Genomic DNA, 17,874 nt, shown 5'->3' on the forward strand with positions numbered 1-17,874 from the left:
GGCAGGGTGGAAGGAGAAAGAACTTGCCCATGTGAAGACCATCTGGTGGAAACCCTTACACACATGGTTCTTAATTGTAAACTATATGCTGATCTCCGTCAGCAATTTCTAGATCAACGCTGTATCCCCAAATGGAAACCAGAGTTGGAGGTCATACATTTTCTATTACAGTGGTACCTTGGGTTACATACGCTTCAGGTTACATACACTTCAGGTTACACACTCTGCTAACCCAGAAATAGTGCTTCAGGTTAAGAACTTTGCTTCAGGATAAGAACAGAAATCGGGCTCTGGCGGCACAGCGGCAGCGGGAGGCCCCATTAGCTAAAGTGGTGCTTCAGGTTAAGAACAGTTTCAGGTTCAGAACAGACCTCTGGAACGAATTAAGTACTTAACCTGAGGCACCACTGTACTGGGGGCTGATCAGGCACTCACCAAGTTAGTGGCTAAATATCTCTATTTGGTTTTTTGTCATCGAAATACACTGCAGACGTCTGATCTCCCTGGAGACCTAGAAATGTGACGATACACTGCTCTGCCTCCTTTCTTTTAGTAAAAACTGGGGAAGTGGTAATTCTGTATTGATTTGTTTTTGATGTTTGTATGTGATGCCAATAAAAGGTTTGATGATGATAATGCTAAGTAGGCAAGGTCTCATTCGCGGATGCCATGCCTTGGGCTTGTGCCTGTTCAGTGTCTTCAGCTAGCTAAGTGCAACAGCTGCTTTCTTATTAGGTTTACGTGGGGGTTACATTCCAAGGCACCACACACACACACACACACACACACACACATGAAGTTTCATATATTTGAAACACCATTGGATATGGCTGCAAACGCCCCACAGTGGTACCTCGGGTTAAGAACTTAATTCATTCCGGAGGTCTGTTCTTAACCTGAAACTGTTCTTAACCTGAGGTACCACTTTAGCTAATGGGGCCTCCCGCTGCCGCCGCACAATTTCTGTTCTCATCCTGAAGCAAAGTTCTTAACCTGAGGTACTATTTCTGGGTTAGCGGAGTCTGTAACCCATGTAACCCGTATGTAACCCGAGGTACCACTGTACAGTATTTCAATTCTGCAGAAGAAATGTTTTCTTTGCATTGAAGTCTGGAAATAACCTTGGAAGGAAATCCCGTTTAAATGAATGGGACTTAACTTCCAAGTAAATTTGATCCCTTTGTGTGTGTCCCCTCCTCCCTCTCTTTGACACACACACACACAAATAAATTTATCCATACCATTAATTGCTTTAGGCAAAATAAAAAAAATCCTTCCAGTAGCACCTTTAAGACCAACTAAGTTAGTTCTTGGTATGAGCTTTCGTGTGCAAGCACACTTCTTCAGATACTGTGTGCTTGCACACGAAAGCTCATACCAAGAACTAACTTAGTTGGTCTTAAAGGTGCTACTGGAAGGATTTTTTTTATTTTGACTATGGCAGACCAACACGGCTACCTATCTGTAACTGCTTTAGGCAGCATTTCTATTCAAAAGTAAGTCCCATTGAGTACAGCTGGACTTACTCCCAGGTAGCTATGTATAGAATTGTATCCTGCAGTTTCTTTTATGCAACGGGACTATAAGTTAAATGTGTTTCTTTAAGAGTATTTAGGCTCTGCTACGTTACTGCAATATGGACTGAAAGCAAAAAGATCTTTCGATCTTTGAGTGCATGGTTAAATGGTTACCTTCCTATTTCCCTTTAATGTGTTAGAAAAGAAAGACTCCTCTGCGGATATCTTTGTAATATGCAAAATGCAAATTCATTCCCATTTAATTGATTAGTGCGCACCGGGGGGGGGGGGCAATTATTTAATGGCTTGACAGCCCGTCTAATTATCTGTCTGTGCGCCTGGCTCTCCAGATACAGAACTCGAACCGGGAATCCGGCAACATCGCTTGCTTTCGGCGCGCGGTGGCTCAAACCCGGCTTTAGGAACATGCTCCCTGCTGCATTTCCCCAAAGGGTGGTGGGGCGGGGAAGAGAGAAACGTGGACCTCGTCCCTGGCCATTCAGCCCCTGTTCCCGGGAGGACCGGGAGGCGCACATCTGCACGTGGCCGGAGATGCTCCTTCGAAGAAGCCGCTCCCCGCGCCGGCACCTCGCCAAATCGCCCTGAACTTTGCCAGTGACTGCAGGGAAGCAAGCTGTATCCCTGCTCGGGGGTGGATCCGACAACTGCAAGAGCCCTTCTCGGTTCCAATTAGCCAAAGGAAAGAGGGAGAGGGAGACAGAGAGGGAGTGGAGGTGAGCTGCGGATTGGGGGTGGGGGGTGGGGAGGAAGGAGTTGCTTGGCAAGTCCGAGTTCTGGAGAGGACCGAAGAAGGCTGCTTCTCTCCTCCAGCACCCGCTGGCGCGCACGCACCTCCTCGCCTCTGAAGGAATTGCCTCGGAGCGAGCGAAAATCGCAGCCTCTTCCTGGACTCGAGTCGCAGAGTTTGCTGCCACCGAGCCCAACAAGACGCAACAACGCAGCCCACTTGACGCCTTGCTTGTGCAGAAAACACCGTCTTGGGGGAGGGCGCCTTCTTTTCTTCCTCATTCTTCCTTTCTTTCATGATATTGGCCAGAAGAGGAAGAAGAAAACGACTGTTTCTCTGGAGATCCCTGAATTTCTTCTCCTGACGGATTTCCCATGAAATGCTCCACGGGGAACCTGGGGTGGGAAAGATCTAAGTACTCTTCGGAGTGAAAAGCGGAACTTCTGAGCTTTGCTATTATCGATTTATTAACCCATTAAAACAAAGAACATCCTCATTATTCGGGGACAGTATGGCAGCTACAGACCTCTTCATTTTGGCACTGTCTAGTGTTTTCCTAGACTTCTGGAGTCCGTGCCACACGACAGACACAAGCCAGCCAAGGTTACGCCTGTCACATAAAGGTAAGGCAACGTCTGTCTTTTTGTGTGAAATGCCTTTTTAAAAAAATAAAAAAATGCTCTCATTGGCATGGAATTGTGCCACCAGCCGTAAGTGCCATTTTCTCCCAGGCACTGGGAGTTGCGTTTTTTAAAGATTTGCCTTCACAGGACAGTTTCGTTTCCACTCTTGGCAAACACGTGCACCTGCGTTGTACTGAACCAGCCAGGAGCTTGTGTGTCTTGAAGATGCAGACAGCAGAGAGCGAAACTCTCTCATTCACGTTCACCCTCAGCAAGTGTGAGCAAGTCTAGATGCTGTGATGTAGCAGTCTCTTTAAGATGAGTTGATGAAGGAGGCTAACACAGCCAGCATCACACACCTGAAATAAGTTCAATTACCATGCAAAGTGGGGATGTCTGAATTCTCGGAGTTTGCCCCTTAAAAATATAAAGTTAAGGGGGGATGTACTGAGACTTCTCTGTATTGTGAAGCTGCGTCCTGATTCAGGCAGAACCAGCCCAAGCAAGCAGCTCAACTTTGCACTTCTGTGCTCCCCAAAATAATCATTAGGGCACCCCAAATTGGTGTATATATTGCCCTGCCATTGAAGGACTGACCCCCATTAAGAATTAGCAGGCTAAATTGAATCTCTCTCTTTGGATCTCGGCTGAGTATTTGGCAGAGTGGGGGTGGGCTGGATTCCTAAGCCGCCAGATGAATCATCTTCCAAACGAACAAGTGTCATCACACTGTAATTAAGCTGACTGACTGCCAATAGCAGTCTGCTTCCAGCTTAAATATATAGCCCAAAGTCAAATGTTACTTGACTAGAAAATATTTGTGCCTTTCTGAACTGTTTCTCGACTCTCCAGGTTTAGTGAAGGCAAGAGTGTCAGAAAGAAACCACCTCATCTTCCCAAATCCCAGAGTTTAAAACCACGCATCTGCTAATATTTCATCTCTGCATAATGCCTGCAGCAACCCAGGAAGTTAGACTCTCATTTGCTCATGATGGGATTTGGTGAAAAGCTGCTTTGACAGAGAGGCTAACCTGTGGCTTCTAGGGAGCAGGGGCTGAGCATTTGCCTAGTTCCTTGCAGAGGCAGCATAGGTTGAAAAGTTATAAACCCAGGAGCAAGGGCCCCCGCCCCCATACCTCTGGGTAAACATGCCTGCACCCTGACTTCCACTACAATGGTTGCAGCAGATGGTGCTTCAATGTCCAAATACCAAATCTACATTGAGCCTCATCCTATTCATGTGTAAGGAAGTGTTACTGTGTTCAGTTGGGCTTATTACCAAGTTAATGGAAATAGTTCTGCAGCTGTGAAGCCACATCTCTGCATATGTATACAGGCATGTTTTCCACTTTGTTCAGGGGGGATTACCCCAAAGAGAGGGTGCAGACATTTACTTGGGAGCTAAGCTCCATCGAACTGTGTGGGGCTTGCTTCTGAGTACGCATAGAAGGGGCCTGGCTGTTAAGGCTCCACACCTGTGTACACGTTCTTGGGAATAAACCCCATGTCATTCAGTGCGTCTTGCTTCTGAGTAAGCTTGTGCCCTCCAGATGGTTTGGACTACAAATCCCAGCAGCTGTGCTGGTTGGGGTTGATGGGAGTTGTGGTCCAAACATCTGGAGGGCACCCAGCTTGGCAAGTACTTTTCTCAAACCAAACTATAGGCAATAGAACTATTTAACTGGTTAGACTTCAGACATTAGAAAACTGCTGCATTAATCTTAAAGTGTTTCTCAGATTTCTTCTTTCTGATCGCCAGTTGGAGTGTTTAAAATATTTTTGTCATTATTGAAACTGAGTGATGTGCTTTACACAGGGATGATACTGATAAGTAGCTTAGTATTATATGGCCACCTCACTAGCATCTGAAACATATTAGTGAGGTGACGTGGCCATATAATATTAAGCCATATATTAACACTATGGTTATAGCCATATATGAACCAGAGTAATTGCTCACCATTCCCTGGTTTTCTACTCACTATTGTGAGTTAGAACCCCCATTTTGACACTAAGCATGCCCTCTAAAGAGAGTGGAAGGAGGAAACTCCATTGACCAGTTTGATTCTAGTTGTGGTGACAGGTGAACGACAGGTTGCCAAGAGGAAACTGCGAACTGATCTTCAGTATGCATCCTTGAGTTGCAACTATGCTTTGTAGAGTGATACAAACTGCTAATTGCAAGGAGAAAACAGAAAGATGGAATGAACAACAAAGTTGACTATTCTAATTTATCAGAGTGTTTTGCTCAACCAGTACTCTAGATTAGGTTTGATTTTGTTGTTGTTTGTTTGTTTGTTTGTTTATACCTCACCTTTTCCCTTGACGGGACTCAACATAGCTTATATAAAAATAAAAACAGCTAAACACATATATATTTTTTAAAAAATTAAACATTGATAGAATTGCATGATTAATAAAATCACACACAGCTTACTATGGTTTACATAGCACATCCCCACAAAGCTCTCTGAAGCACAGTTGTATGGGGCACCCCATAAGAAAATAGGTTTGTGATTTGTCTGGATCTAAACATTGGCACCAATCAATGTGCTTGCAGTGCTGGTGGAACATTCCTGCCATGTGCATTTATTCTGTCCTACCTGAGTTTCATTCTGGCCCAGAGGTAAAAGTAATGTCTCATCGTTTGAACAAACAAGTCATCGATTGTCCTCACTGAAAGGAAATGGCTTGATTGATTCTCCCCATTCGCTCCATAAACATTTTTTTAAAAAATATATGAAAAAATCTCTGGTTACAGGGATTTCAAATTACCCTAGCGACTATTAACCAAACAATTGTCCTCGCTGGAAATAATTGCGGCAATCAGACGGTTGCGTAAAACCCCATTGATCTCAAATTGACATCCACACATAATACAGTCCTGCGACTATCACAATGTACAACAGTCAATTCCCACAAAGTGGACATAACTTTAGACTGACTGTGTGCGGTTTTGTGTCTGAGGTGCGTGTGTTACTGTCTGAAATAAATAAACCTCTTTTTGTACTTCTGCACAGCAGTACATTGGTTGACTGTCTGGGCTGGCTTCCTACTAGGTTGCTATTGGTATTAGTGCTTCTGCATTCACTTGCTAGCATAAATGTTTTCCCGATGGTTGAAATGAATAGTGCATTTCACTATGTTTTTCTTCAAGTTTTGCAGGGAATCAGTAGCAGCACATCATAACTCTGGCAATTATTTTACATGAAAAAATGTCTTTCCTAGATATTGCTTGTACTTGAGTCAGCTGCCATTCATCCCAATGCATTCTTCAATATGATGAGAATTTGTCAGGTTAAAGGTCCATTTTCCATGTGCATTTTACAAAAGCATATAGTGCAAGCTATTTATCATGATTAAGCGGCTGCAACTTGGGTTGTGGTGGTCAGAGCAATGGGGAGGGGAGGCCCAAGCAATTCGAAGCAACAGATTTGCTTGTACCCTGGGAACAGCAATTGCCATTCTCCCAATCCAAAGAACCACAAGAACAATGGGCAAATGCTGCTGGTGCTATTCAAACATGTGTGCATGATTGTCTCCCGTCTGAATTGTATAGTCCAGAGGATGTTGCTGTGGGTGCCAAGGGCACAAAGACATAAAGATGTGGAGATTGCACCACAACCTTTTCAGCAAAGACAGACTAAGAAGAAGAAGAGTTTGGATTTGATATTCCGCCTTTCACTCCCCTTCAGGAGTGAAAGCGACTAACATTCTCCTCTCCCTTCCTCCCCCACAACAAACACTCTGTGAGGTGAGTGAGACTGAGAGACTTCAAAGAAGTGTGACTGGCCTAAGGTCACCCAGCAGCTGCATGTGGAGGAGCAGGGAATCGAACCCGGTTCCCTAGATTACGAGACTACCGCTCTTAACCACTACACCACACTGGCTCTCTAAGCTTTGCAGCAAGTTGCCATTTCGTTGTAATTAATCCCACTGTGTGCCTAAAATGTAACATTCATATTAGCACTCAGTGTTCGACATTAATGAGTGCATGCAGAGTTCTTATGATGTGGCCAAGCACAATGGAGAGTTATTATTTTAAACAAAACCAAGCACCAGCCCTCTCATCACCCAGTGCTTTCTTTATCATGTGATATGCAGAATTAGTAAAAGGTGAAAGATTTCTGCAATCTGAACAGAAACCACAGTGTGATGTGCAGAATCGGTGTGGATATGCCCTATAAGAATAATAATAATAGGATCATAGAATTATAGGGTTGGAAGGGACGCCGAGGGTCATCTAGTCCAACCCTATGGTGGCAGTGCCGGAATCTCAACCCATGACATGTGGTAGGCTGGTACTAGGTTTTGTAAGAGCCCAGCAAGTCTTTCCTTCCAACGGTTGACTTATCTCAACTGGAAGCACATACCAAGGAGGCTAAGGGAAAGGGGTGCTTAACTCAGAAGGTGGTCTTGCCAGTGGGGAAGAAGAGGAGTGGGGGGGGGCACACCATCCCTGGCAGCGTGATCCCAGTGGGGAGCCATCATGGCTGCCCCCCCCGGGCTGGGTGCCACGCCCCCTGGCGGTGTGCCACGCCCCCAGGACGCCCGCCAGCCCTGCCCCTGGCTGCTCTCCACCCCCACCCCCAGTGCCGGGGCATGAAGCTCCACCACTGGGTCTTGCCCCAGGGGTTCATATTCTCCCCTGAGGTTCTAGGCAAGTTCCTCCTCCTCCTATGAAGAGTCCAGGGCTCAGGACTTATTGGGCCACTTTCTAGATTTGCCTATGGCAATGAGCCACACTACACATCAGGACTGTGTTGCGCACAAAGCACTGTTGTGTACTACATGCTAACATAGAGATCAAGCCTCAGTCCCAAACCATGTTGTTTAGAATCAGCAGATTGGTGTGACCCAGCCTTAAACTCTATACAAAACTGCCTAAATGGCTATTCACTTCCCCAGGTGTTAGAAATTCATACTATGACATTAACACACACCCCAAAAAATTTTACTGGAAGGTTAAGAGAAAAATTACAGTGATTCTGCCACAGGCCAAACCCAGTCGCATTCGCAATGCACTAATTGGATTTTGTAAACTGCCCCTCTCTCTGTGAGAAGCCTGAGGGCAGGCTCTTGTTTTTGAATGGAAGCTTGGATTATTGGGAAAAGGCAAATTCTGTACTTGTTTCCAGACACGGCATGAAGTACACATAGCTGGGATTCGGATGACTTAAGCTCGCTTTTTGTGAAATTCGAATGCTAAAATATTTCACCCATCCAAAATGTGTTTAATGTTCACTTCAGTCTATGTTACTCAAATACTCCTGCAGATAAATGCTTAACTAGTTAGATGGCTAAACAGGCTTTCCAGAAATGTTACTGCAGAAAGCAATAAAATGAAGTGTGTGAGAGAGACAGGCATAAATAATACCTTCCACTCTGAAGTAATAAGTTGTTTCCTTCATCGATTGGTCTTTAATTGTCTTGTTGATGGCCAGTGATTTGTTACACTTGCAGTATTATGAAGTGTTAGGTAGTTATGTACATTTGTGAGGTGTAACTTCTTAAACAACTGCTTTCCATCTGTTTTGCTTGCGTAGATTGACTAACATTAAGACTCAGGTAAGAAAGAGCCCACTTATTACTCAGCACCTTGCCAGTCACGTTCTGAACTCTTGAGAAGGCATTGTAAATATTAGCATTTTTGCAAACATCTTTATCTTCTATTTTCCCTCGTAATTGCTTTTGGTGATAAACTGACATGCAAAAACCTGTTAAGAAGAACAGTATAATTGGTGCCGGGTGCATGTTTTCATGAAGCCATTCATGATTCAGAAGCATCTTACAAAAGAAGGTGCAGTTGAACATTTTAGTGAAATTCTCATGGGTGGAGTTTTTACTTTAAGATGGAATGAAGGGCTTCCCTTAAAAACAAGACAAGTAAGAATACTGTTATGTACTGACGTTCTCACCCTGCACCAGCAGGGGGATACTGTAGATAGTTTTCACTCAGGTCCACATATGCAAATAAGGAATTGAAAGTGACATTCAGTGATTGGATAGTTACAGAAAGTTGTTACTGTTGCATTGTAGTTGAGCTCTATATAAGCAGGTTGGCTGAACCCTTCAGCTCAGTTCTGTTCTGGGCCTGTGAATAAACAGAAGCTGTTTGAAGAATCGCTGTGTCGTCTGATATGTTCACCCACAACTTAACAAATACCAGTCTCAGGCCCTTGGTAGCCAGCCTCCCCAATTCCCTGTACTTTGGGTACAGAACAGGAGAAGACATTGTCTGTAACTTCTCTCATGGGGAAGGCAGTCAGGGAGGCTGCAGGGTGCTGGGAAAATATTTAATGGAAATAAAATCACACAAGTCACCCTCACCCATCTCACAATGATATGGTACTATCTACCCCATACACACCGAAATTAGGGAGAAATTCTGAAGTGCTCTGAGAACAAGGAAGAAACACAGAGGCCTCTTTTGGGGGGGACAGGGGAAATTTGAGGAACTGGGATGTCAGGTTTCAGTACCGTACTAACTTTGACTCATATATTGTGGTTGCTGCCTTTTCCAGGTTAGAAAGAAGAGATAATGGATAGACTTTTGTAAACCAAGAAAATATTTAATAAAATTATTTTGAAAGAAAGAAAGAAAGAAAGAAAGAAAGAAAGAAAGAAAGAGATAAAAGAGAAAAGCACTTGAGTCTTCTTCAGGAATTCCTCATGTGCAAGCATGGTAAAAGGGGATTAGCCCTGTCCCCAAAGTCACACATCTCTTCCCATTCCTGTTGTGTTGGGCATTATTTCTGAGGAAGGTAGTCTGCACCAGTAAGTGTTACGTTATCATGGGAGAGGCAATGGCGATTAGCATGCTAGTTCCTCTCTCCGCTCATAGCTGTTGTCCTCATCCTGCAACCCATTTAGGGTGATCTTCTGAACTGAGAGCATCCTGCGCCCATAGAAGATGCTCAGATGTTTTAGGGGGCTCCTTGGGAAAAGATCAGGGTTCTAAAATACATGGGGAACCGCTGTAAGTACAACAGGCTTCCCATTTCATAAGCTGACCCTCCAAATGTTGGGGGATGACGAGAACAGTGATGAGGTGGCAGAGCTACCACACTTGTCCTTGCTGCTCCATCACATGATGGCATAACGCTTATTGGTAATGCCTGAGAAGGTCTATAGTTGCCCAGGGTTCTAAATCACAAGGGGAGCTTCCACCTATGAACAGGATCCTTGCTTGAGAAGTTATGCCCAACAGGGCCACAGGGGCAGCTGTGTGACTTTGGGGTTGGACACATGAACTCAAAGCCTCTTTTAGCACCCTGACCCTCTTCATGCAGCCAACACCCGAAGAAAGCTTTGGTGGAGGACAATTGCATCTTATGGTTGCTAGAGAGCAAGAATGCTCATCTTCCACAACAAGGGATAAGGGCCAACTTGAAAATCAATAGCAAGCTGAACAGCAACTTATTGTGTATTACATGAATAATGAAAAGTTAAGACTTTGCATAATGTTCTGCACAAATGCCAAGACTAGGGAGACAAATTGCCTTTCTAATCTCTTTTGTACCTTAAATGTTGACTGGGTACACAAAAGAGAGGGCAAACTTGAGGCTTGTTGGGCCATCTTTTTCTTTTCTTTTCTTTCTACTAGTACCCGAAGATCTACAAAGCTTAGTCAGGTAGAAACGGCATAGAATTAAATTACAGGGTGCCTCTGACCACATTCTGAGCCTAGGAATTTGTTTTCAGTACCTGAGTTCACAGTTCACACAAAAGTCCTGCCCTACCTTGCTTTCTTCAATTCATCAGCCTAATCTGGATGGGAAAAATCATTTATTTGTTGCAGTTGGCCAACAATTAGCCTGTGATTTGGACAACTCTGTCTTGAAAGTGTGGCTTTAAGTATTCAACTTCCTCACCCTACCCTTTCCTACTTTACTATTGAGGCCTGGTTATTTAGACTTTAAGCACCCACCATGGAATAGCCCCAAAGCATGTTGCCAAGTGTTAAGTTGTGGGGGACGACATATCAGACAACACAGCGATTCTTCAAACAGCTCTTGTTTATTCACAGGCCAGAACAGAACTGAACTGAAGGGTTCAGTCAGCCTGCTTATATAGAGCTCAAGTACAACGTCACTGTAACAACTTTCTAAAACTATCCAATCACTGAATGTCACTTTCGATCCTTCATTTGCATAACTATCTACAGTATCCCCCTGCTGGCCCAGGGCAAGAACTTCAGTACATAACACCAAGTATGGCAAATTCTATTTTAACCCCTTGAGGGGCACCTCGTACCCATGTTTTCCTTCTCACAGATCCCAATGCTGGGTGGGGGTGGGACACACACATGTGTGAGAGATTTGTTCTTCCACCCCTAGTACCTGGAGCTAACAATGGCCAATTGGGTCTCCTTCTTCTGAGTTACCCAAAGGGCCTCAGTGAGACCTACATGTAAAGGACAAAATCATGAGCATTTCAATGCTGTGAGAAAACAACATCTGTGTCTATGACGCAGGACTGGTCACAGCAACTTCACATATCATGGGATAATTGCAGTTATTGTTGTAAATTCAATTTATATCCTGCTGTTCCACTTAAAGGAGCCCAGGGCAGCCAAAACCAAAATGGCAAGACAATACCATTTAAATGAAAACGTGTTTAAAACATTTAAAAACACATACTTGTTTCCTTTTGACTTCGTGAGAAATGTAAGTGTTGGAATTCTTAGGCTTGTAACAAGATCCTAGAAGCTACATAAAATGGCCTCAGCATCGTCTTATTCTTTGGTAGCCTAATGTCATGGATCTAATTCTACTCTGGTGGTCTAGCCTGTCGCTGATAAGTCTTCCAAATTGCAATTATTCACATGGCCCACAGAGACAATTGCACATTTATATTAAGCTGTACTATATCCGTTTACACGCCTTTTTCTCTGCCTGCAGATATAGACTTGAGAAACAAACATGGAAAGCACAGGAAACAGACACACACACAAAAGTAGGCTGCTCATAGTGTTTGGAAAGGTGAGAATTGTATTATGGCGAGAGCTTATATGGAGTGTGAATACAAACAGGAATGATAATCGGAATTTATATGTGTTTGGGAAAGGCTACACAGCAAGCTGTCTGTGACATTCTTGAGTCCTCTAAGAATGCAATTGTACTAAGCACTGTTTACTTCCACTCTGTTTTGTAACTTAGTCCATATATACACAGTCAGACAAAAACTTGATGCTGTTGATCAAGCTCAAAATTATATTCCGATTGCATGATTTTTGGGTGTTATGATCCCAAGACCTCCCCCAATAAATACAGACACAATTGATACAGAATTTAGTTTAAGGTTATTGGCATAATTTTGGCCACAGATCGTGAGTAGTTTACAGATCGTGAGTAGTTTGCTTAGGCATCGGTTTCTGACTAGCGCACCTGACCTCAGCAGGGCAGCACTGATGACTGGACTCCGGCAAAGGTCAGTACAGGTAAACATCATGGGGGAGCATTGGACCAGGCACAGTCTCAAGCTCACCCCAAATGCTCCCAGGGGCTCTGGCGTGGCCCTAACCCCTGGAAGGGGATCAGACAAAAGCAAGGCGAGCCCCTGGGAGACTTCCGGGGTGGCGCCATCGGCAATGGAGGATTCCCTCTGAACTGGAGGGACCAGCTCCATGGGAATCGGGTCTTTTCCGCCACGGCGAAGTGGGGACCCATTCAAAAATCACAGGCGGATGAAGCCTGTGACCATGGGACTCGGCGGGCACCCTTAGCGCCCCCCCAACCCGCAAAAGAACCCATTAATGGGCTCCGGAGCGAAGAGGGGGAAGTGGCGCGGTGCTGAGAGTCAAGTGCTTCTTCCGTGGAGCGAAGCCGCACAGCCGTTGCCGGAGAGCGCTGCCTTTTTCCTGGGACAATCTGGCTTTTAAAATAATCACCCGTGAGTACCTAAACTCGGACAATTGGACTCTAAATAAGGACTTGTGAGCAGAAAGGAAAATTGGACTTAAAAGTTTACCTTAATTTGGCGCTGAAACGGGAAGGTCTAAACAGGAAGTCAGCCTTCCGTTTCTTTGTAGATAGATTAAAGCAAAGACATGGCAAACTAGAGCTCAGAAAATCGCCTGTAAAAGATTAACTTTCATCATTTAAAATTGTTGAACCCCCTTCGGAAGCAGGAGAAGAGGGGGGATTTTTTTGGACTGTTTAAACCTGCAGAAGTGAGGGTAAAGTAAAGTAACTTTCCACCGTCCTGATCCTGGAGCGGGGTGTTAGGACTGACGTTTTTTGAAGCTCATTGACCAGAGACAACGTTTTTGACAGATAGCTATAAGAAGAGAAACTTTGACTCCATTGTTCCCCTTCGCTTCTTAAAGGAACAAATATTGACAAAATATCTGAAAAAGGAAAATTTGTCGCTAGACTTGTCTTTAAAAGAAAGAACAAATAGAAGTTTTCCCCCTAGTGGGAGACTGTGAAACTGTAACCAACTGTAACCAACTCCGGGGAGCTGGCAGCTGTTACAGATTACAATCGTGGGAATAGACATCTGACCTTGCAGGACAATGTATTCAGAAGCTCTGTTGTGTGCTTTCTATAAAACAAATGCCCTACTGGAACAGCTACATGAGAAGACGAATTTGATGGCTGATTCGATTAGAAATTTTGAACAGGCAGTGGGAAATTTTGAACAGGCAGTGGGAAATTTTGAACAGGCAGTGGGAAAATATGTGGAGCCCACCCAGGAATTAAATCAGGAGTGTGCCTCGACAGAACAGGCCCAACAGGAACATGAGCTTTCGGATTTGACAAATGAACTTGGAAACAGCCAGATTTGGAAAGAAAAAGTTTGGTTTGGTCTGGAAATGGGGGGCTGGATAGACCCCCCTATGCAGGGATGTTTGGACTTTCCAAGTCTGGCAATGGGCCGTGAGATGTTTGGGATTGTGGGGGCTCTTAATTTTGGAGGGATTCTGAAACACGTTTTTAAATACCACATGGAGTTTAGTTTGGACTATGGAAAAGGGGCTGATCTGTTGAAAAGGGTCAAAAACATTGTTAAGCTGGAGCTCCCACGAGTGAAACGAGCAGGAGACAAGGGAAAATACAGTTACAAATATGAAGAAGAGCTGCGGAAGGGACATGGAAGAGACTTAAGGGCCTCGGATATAAGGTTACCAGGTTAATGCGCTAGATCGATGGGAAAATAAGGACTGACAAAACCCGGGACCAGGAGGAAGGGACGCTGGATGAAGATTGGATTGTTTCTATTTCTTTTTCTACTACTAGGATTGTTTTATAAAATTGATGAATGTTAGAAAAATGTTGGAATGAAATTACTTGGCTTTAGTAAAAATGTTTAAAGAATTATGTAAGAATATTATGGTCATGAGAAGTTGGTAAAAATAAGATTTAAGTTTTAAGTTTCAAGGTTTTTTATAGTAAGATAAGATTAAAATAGTTTAAGGTAATGTAATGACAGAATTTTATGAAATATGGAAAGGATTTGCTGCAACAATTAACAACTAAGTTACAAAAAAGGGAGGAGGAGGAGGTCAAAGAAAGAAGGTAATGACAGTTGAGGATTTGAGAATAATGGATTTGTTTTTAAAAGTTTGTGGTGTATTTTTGTTTTTTTGAATTTGTTTTTTTTTGTATTGTTGGATGTGGTTTGTGTTTTTCTTTGTTCTTTCTTTGTTCTTTTTCTACTTTGTTTTCTTTTGTAACTCTAAAAAAAATTTTTTTCCAATAAATATCATTAAAAAAAAAAAAACCAAAAGCAAGGAGAGCCCCTGGATTCCTTTAATGGAATACCCTTTCGTGCATTGGGAGGAGCAAGTTTGACAACCTCCCCTCTACTCCACCTTGAACCAATGCCTAACTGCCAAACCTTACAAAGCTGTGACTATTTGCTACGTGGCAGGTGAAACCCAAATGGCACCAGCCAATCCGCCAAATGGAAAAATTCCTACTGGGCCCCTGTCCCAAAACAGACGACCCACGATGGCATAGCAAGGTATAATGAACCCTAAATATAGGGAGAGTGGGTGGGTGATCCGATGTGCAAAGCGAAAAAGAGGAAGCTCAATGCAATGTGCAGCGGTATATAAAGGTCTCTTGGTTAATGCATGAAATGATCCCAATGGCCAGATTTACCCCAGCAACCAAGGGTTGTTGTGGCTATCCAATCGCTCCCACCCACACAAGCAGTGAGGTCAGTCCTGATAATCTCACCACAACACGTGCTCTCTGGGAGGACGATGCGATTTGTTAGATTGGCCAGGTTTGCAGCAACTGCTCAAAATTTGAGGGAAATGATTTGTTATTATTATGTACAGATAACTTGCAACTTATGCACATTTAGCTTGTGTGCATGCAGCTTTAAATGCTTGACAATTTTTTTTTAAAAAAGGAAAGGGAGTGGGGACCTCTGGGAAAAAAGACAGGCACTCCCACCCACTCTGGAACCCAATGTGTTTTGACTATATACGGTTTTGGCTTTATGCACAATGCCCTGCATAAGTTCAGAATTGCCCGTATTGCCGTATTGTTGTGATTTATCATTGCAGGCTGCCTTGTGGAGATGCTTTCTTGAAAGGTCAGTTATATTTACAAAAAAGCAAATCCCTTGTATTTGTTCAGACTCATCCTTAGTTTTCCTCTAGAATTGCTCTACTCAAGAGTACTGGGGAGCGAAGCGAACAACTGCAGTGCTTCTTCACATATGGAATAACATTAATTATCACTATTATTTTGCCAGAAGCTGTGGTAAAGGCTTAGATGGCCCTTTAAAAGGAAAAAGTAAATTTTGGATGGGTCTAATCATAGTTGTCAGCCGTGATGTTCAGTCTGCCTCTGTTTCTGAAGCAACCTTCGCTTGCACAGACTCTGCACCTTGCAATAGCAGGTGCTGGGGTCAGCCCTCTTCATGCTTGGCTCATGGGCCCGATGAGGCATTGACTTCCCACTGTTGGAAACAGAATGCTGGGCTGTATGGACCCTTGAAAGCATTTCTTGTATTCTGTGAGTAACTTAAAGCAATTGATTTGGTAGCATGCAAAGTGCCATCAGATTCGTGGTAGCTATGTTCAGGATTGTTGTCTCCTCGTTTATCTGAAGCCGAGCTGGGCTTTGTATGCTTTAGATCTCCCCTCAGCTCCTCTCATAACTGCATCTTGTCAACAAAAGCTTCTGTGGATTTTGTGCAGCAGGACTTGGAAGGGTTTGAAGTTGTTTGGCATGAAGAAGACGGCAAGCTGCGTCAACTTCACTCCTCAGGCTGTTTTCAGCTTTTGTTCTTTACATTGGAGAAGAACTGAGTGTCACTTGAAGTTACAAAACATGAATGGGCTGGATGTGGCTGTTTCTCTTCTCTTATCTCTCTGCTTTCAAAGTGACAACACCATCTGTTGGAAACTTTATGGTGCAAGTCAGGGCTCCGCTAGAAACAAAAGTTTTACTTAATGTCGCATTAATATTCTCGAGGTGATTTACTGTATGCTGTGCAGCAACACACATCTGTTTTCAGCCTTCCTGAGGAACCTTGGGTCAATGAGTACTGTAAAATGTTGCAGTTGGGAATACTTAGCATTATTAAATCTGGTGTCCTGGTTCTCTTCATGCTGCCAGACCAAGATGATGAAACGGCAGTGTGCAGTCAGCACTAATTAGGAATCCCTCGTCTTTTTTTAAGAAACATGCTTCCCCGGGAGAGGGAAAGGATAGAAAACCACTTCAGTCCATTTGAAACATTTGTTCATTTTCGAAGCTCTTTTCCAGTTTAGCTGGTGGCCATATGTCCAGTCCGCTGAAATCCCCCATGGGGGGCAGTTTTGCAGCCACAGGAGCATACGAAGGAGCATACGAGACAAATGAGCCACTGAGTTTGCCGGGAGCACCCTACATGAGGCCAGTGGCACATTTCTTTTACCTGCTGCGTAGTCAGACTGCTCGTATATTTGTTCCTACTAAGGATGGCAGCCTGGGGGATTTTAGCATGTATGAACTAGGCCCTAGACAAGCTGCTGAGATGGAATGGCACTGAACATTCCAGGGCTGATGAGGCATGAAATGGAGTTTCCTGTTCCAAAACAGATGGGGAGCTTTGTATCACAAAATAGTGAGACCAAAAGACCATCTAGTCCATCAATTCTTAAAGTTTTGTTGCACGGGGGACTACTGTTATGGTTTGCTTCTTTTTTGTGAACCTCCACAAAGTATAGGAAATGATGTAGAAGATGGAATAAAAGCATCCCAGAAGTCTCCAGTCAAACATGGGGAGAGCCCTCAGGCTTCCCAGAAATATTATGTTGGAGAAGGGAGAAAGTGGTGGTGGTGGGACACTTTGTTCCTGATGGTGAGGAGAATGGCGTATAAGTCCCTGCATCTGTCATGGGGAAAGATGCTCTTCCTTCCTATCTCTTCCTTCCACCTGCTCCAAGTTACGTTTCTGGGGAGACTGGGGCTAAGAGAGACAGCAGTCAGTTTGCAGGTTCAGGATGGCCACTGTCTTGTTCACAACAGGGATACCATCAGGGTTGTGTCCACCCAGATCCTGCTCACAGATATTCAATCAAATGAGCACCGGAGCAAATAGTCATGGCAGTTCAAAACACTCCCAAATTAAGGGACAGGAGAAGGTGTGAAGCATTGCAAGGGAGGGAAGCTTGGCTAGTTGCTGAGTGAGCATTACTGAAATAATAGTGGCAAAGTTAAAAGAATAGTGACACAGCACAACAAACCTTCTATTGTTTCCCCTTTTTCATCACTGCATGCACTCAGCAGAAATGCTTGAGATGTAGAAGTGCAGATCAATCAACATTAATCACCTTGGCATTTTCATCTACTTTCATCTGGGAGACCACCTGAAAGTGCCCTTTGGGCAACATGTAGTCTGTGGGCCACAGTTTAGAAATGTAGAAATATACCTGTGACACCGGGCCAGCTACCTCACCCACCTTTAGGGTTGACATATTTCAAAAAGTAAAAACAAAGACACCCTGAAAATTGTTGAGCTTTTTAAAGGAAAACCC

At 43.9% G+C, this 17,874-nt stretch overlaps 1 protein-coding gene across 2 annotated transcripts in view; it reads left to right on the forward strand.

Moving 5' to 3' along the window:
* Positions 1 to 2,296: 2,296 nt before the first annotated feature.
* Positions 2,297 to 17,874, forward strand: part of SEMA3E (semaphorin 3E) — a 170,963-nt gene continuing 155,385 nt past the window's right edge. For both annotated transcript variants that reach the window (XM_081005478.1, XM_081005479.1), the window contains exon 1: positions 2,297 to 2,888. In XM_081005478.1, the coding sequence (XP_080861604.1) occupies positions 2,777 to 2,888 (112 nt within the window). In that variant the 5' untranslated portion in view covers positions 2,297 to 2,776. The remainder of the gene's footprint in view (positions 2,889 to 17,874) is intronic.

This window comes from Podarcis pityusensis (genome assembly GCF_964106645.2).
Source record: "Podarcis pityusensis genome assembly, chromosome: 5".
Taxonomy (NCBI): Eukaryota; Metazoa; Chordata; class Lepidosauria; order Squamata; family Lacertidae; genus Podarcis; species Podarcis pityusensis.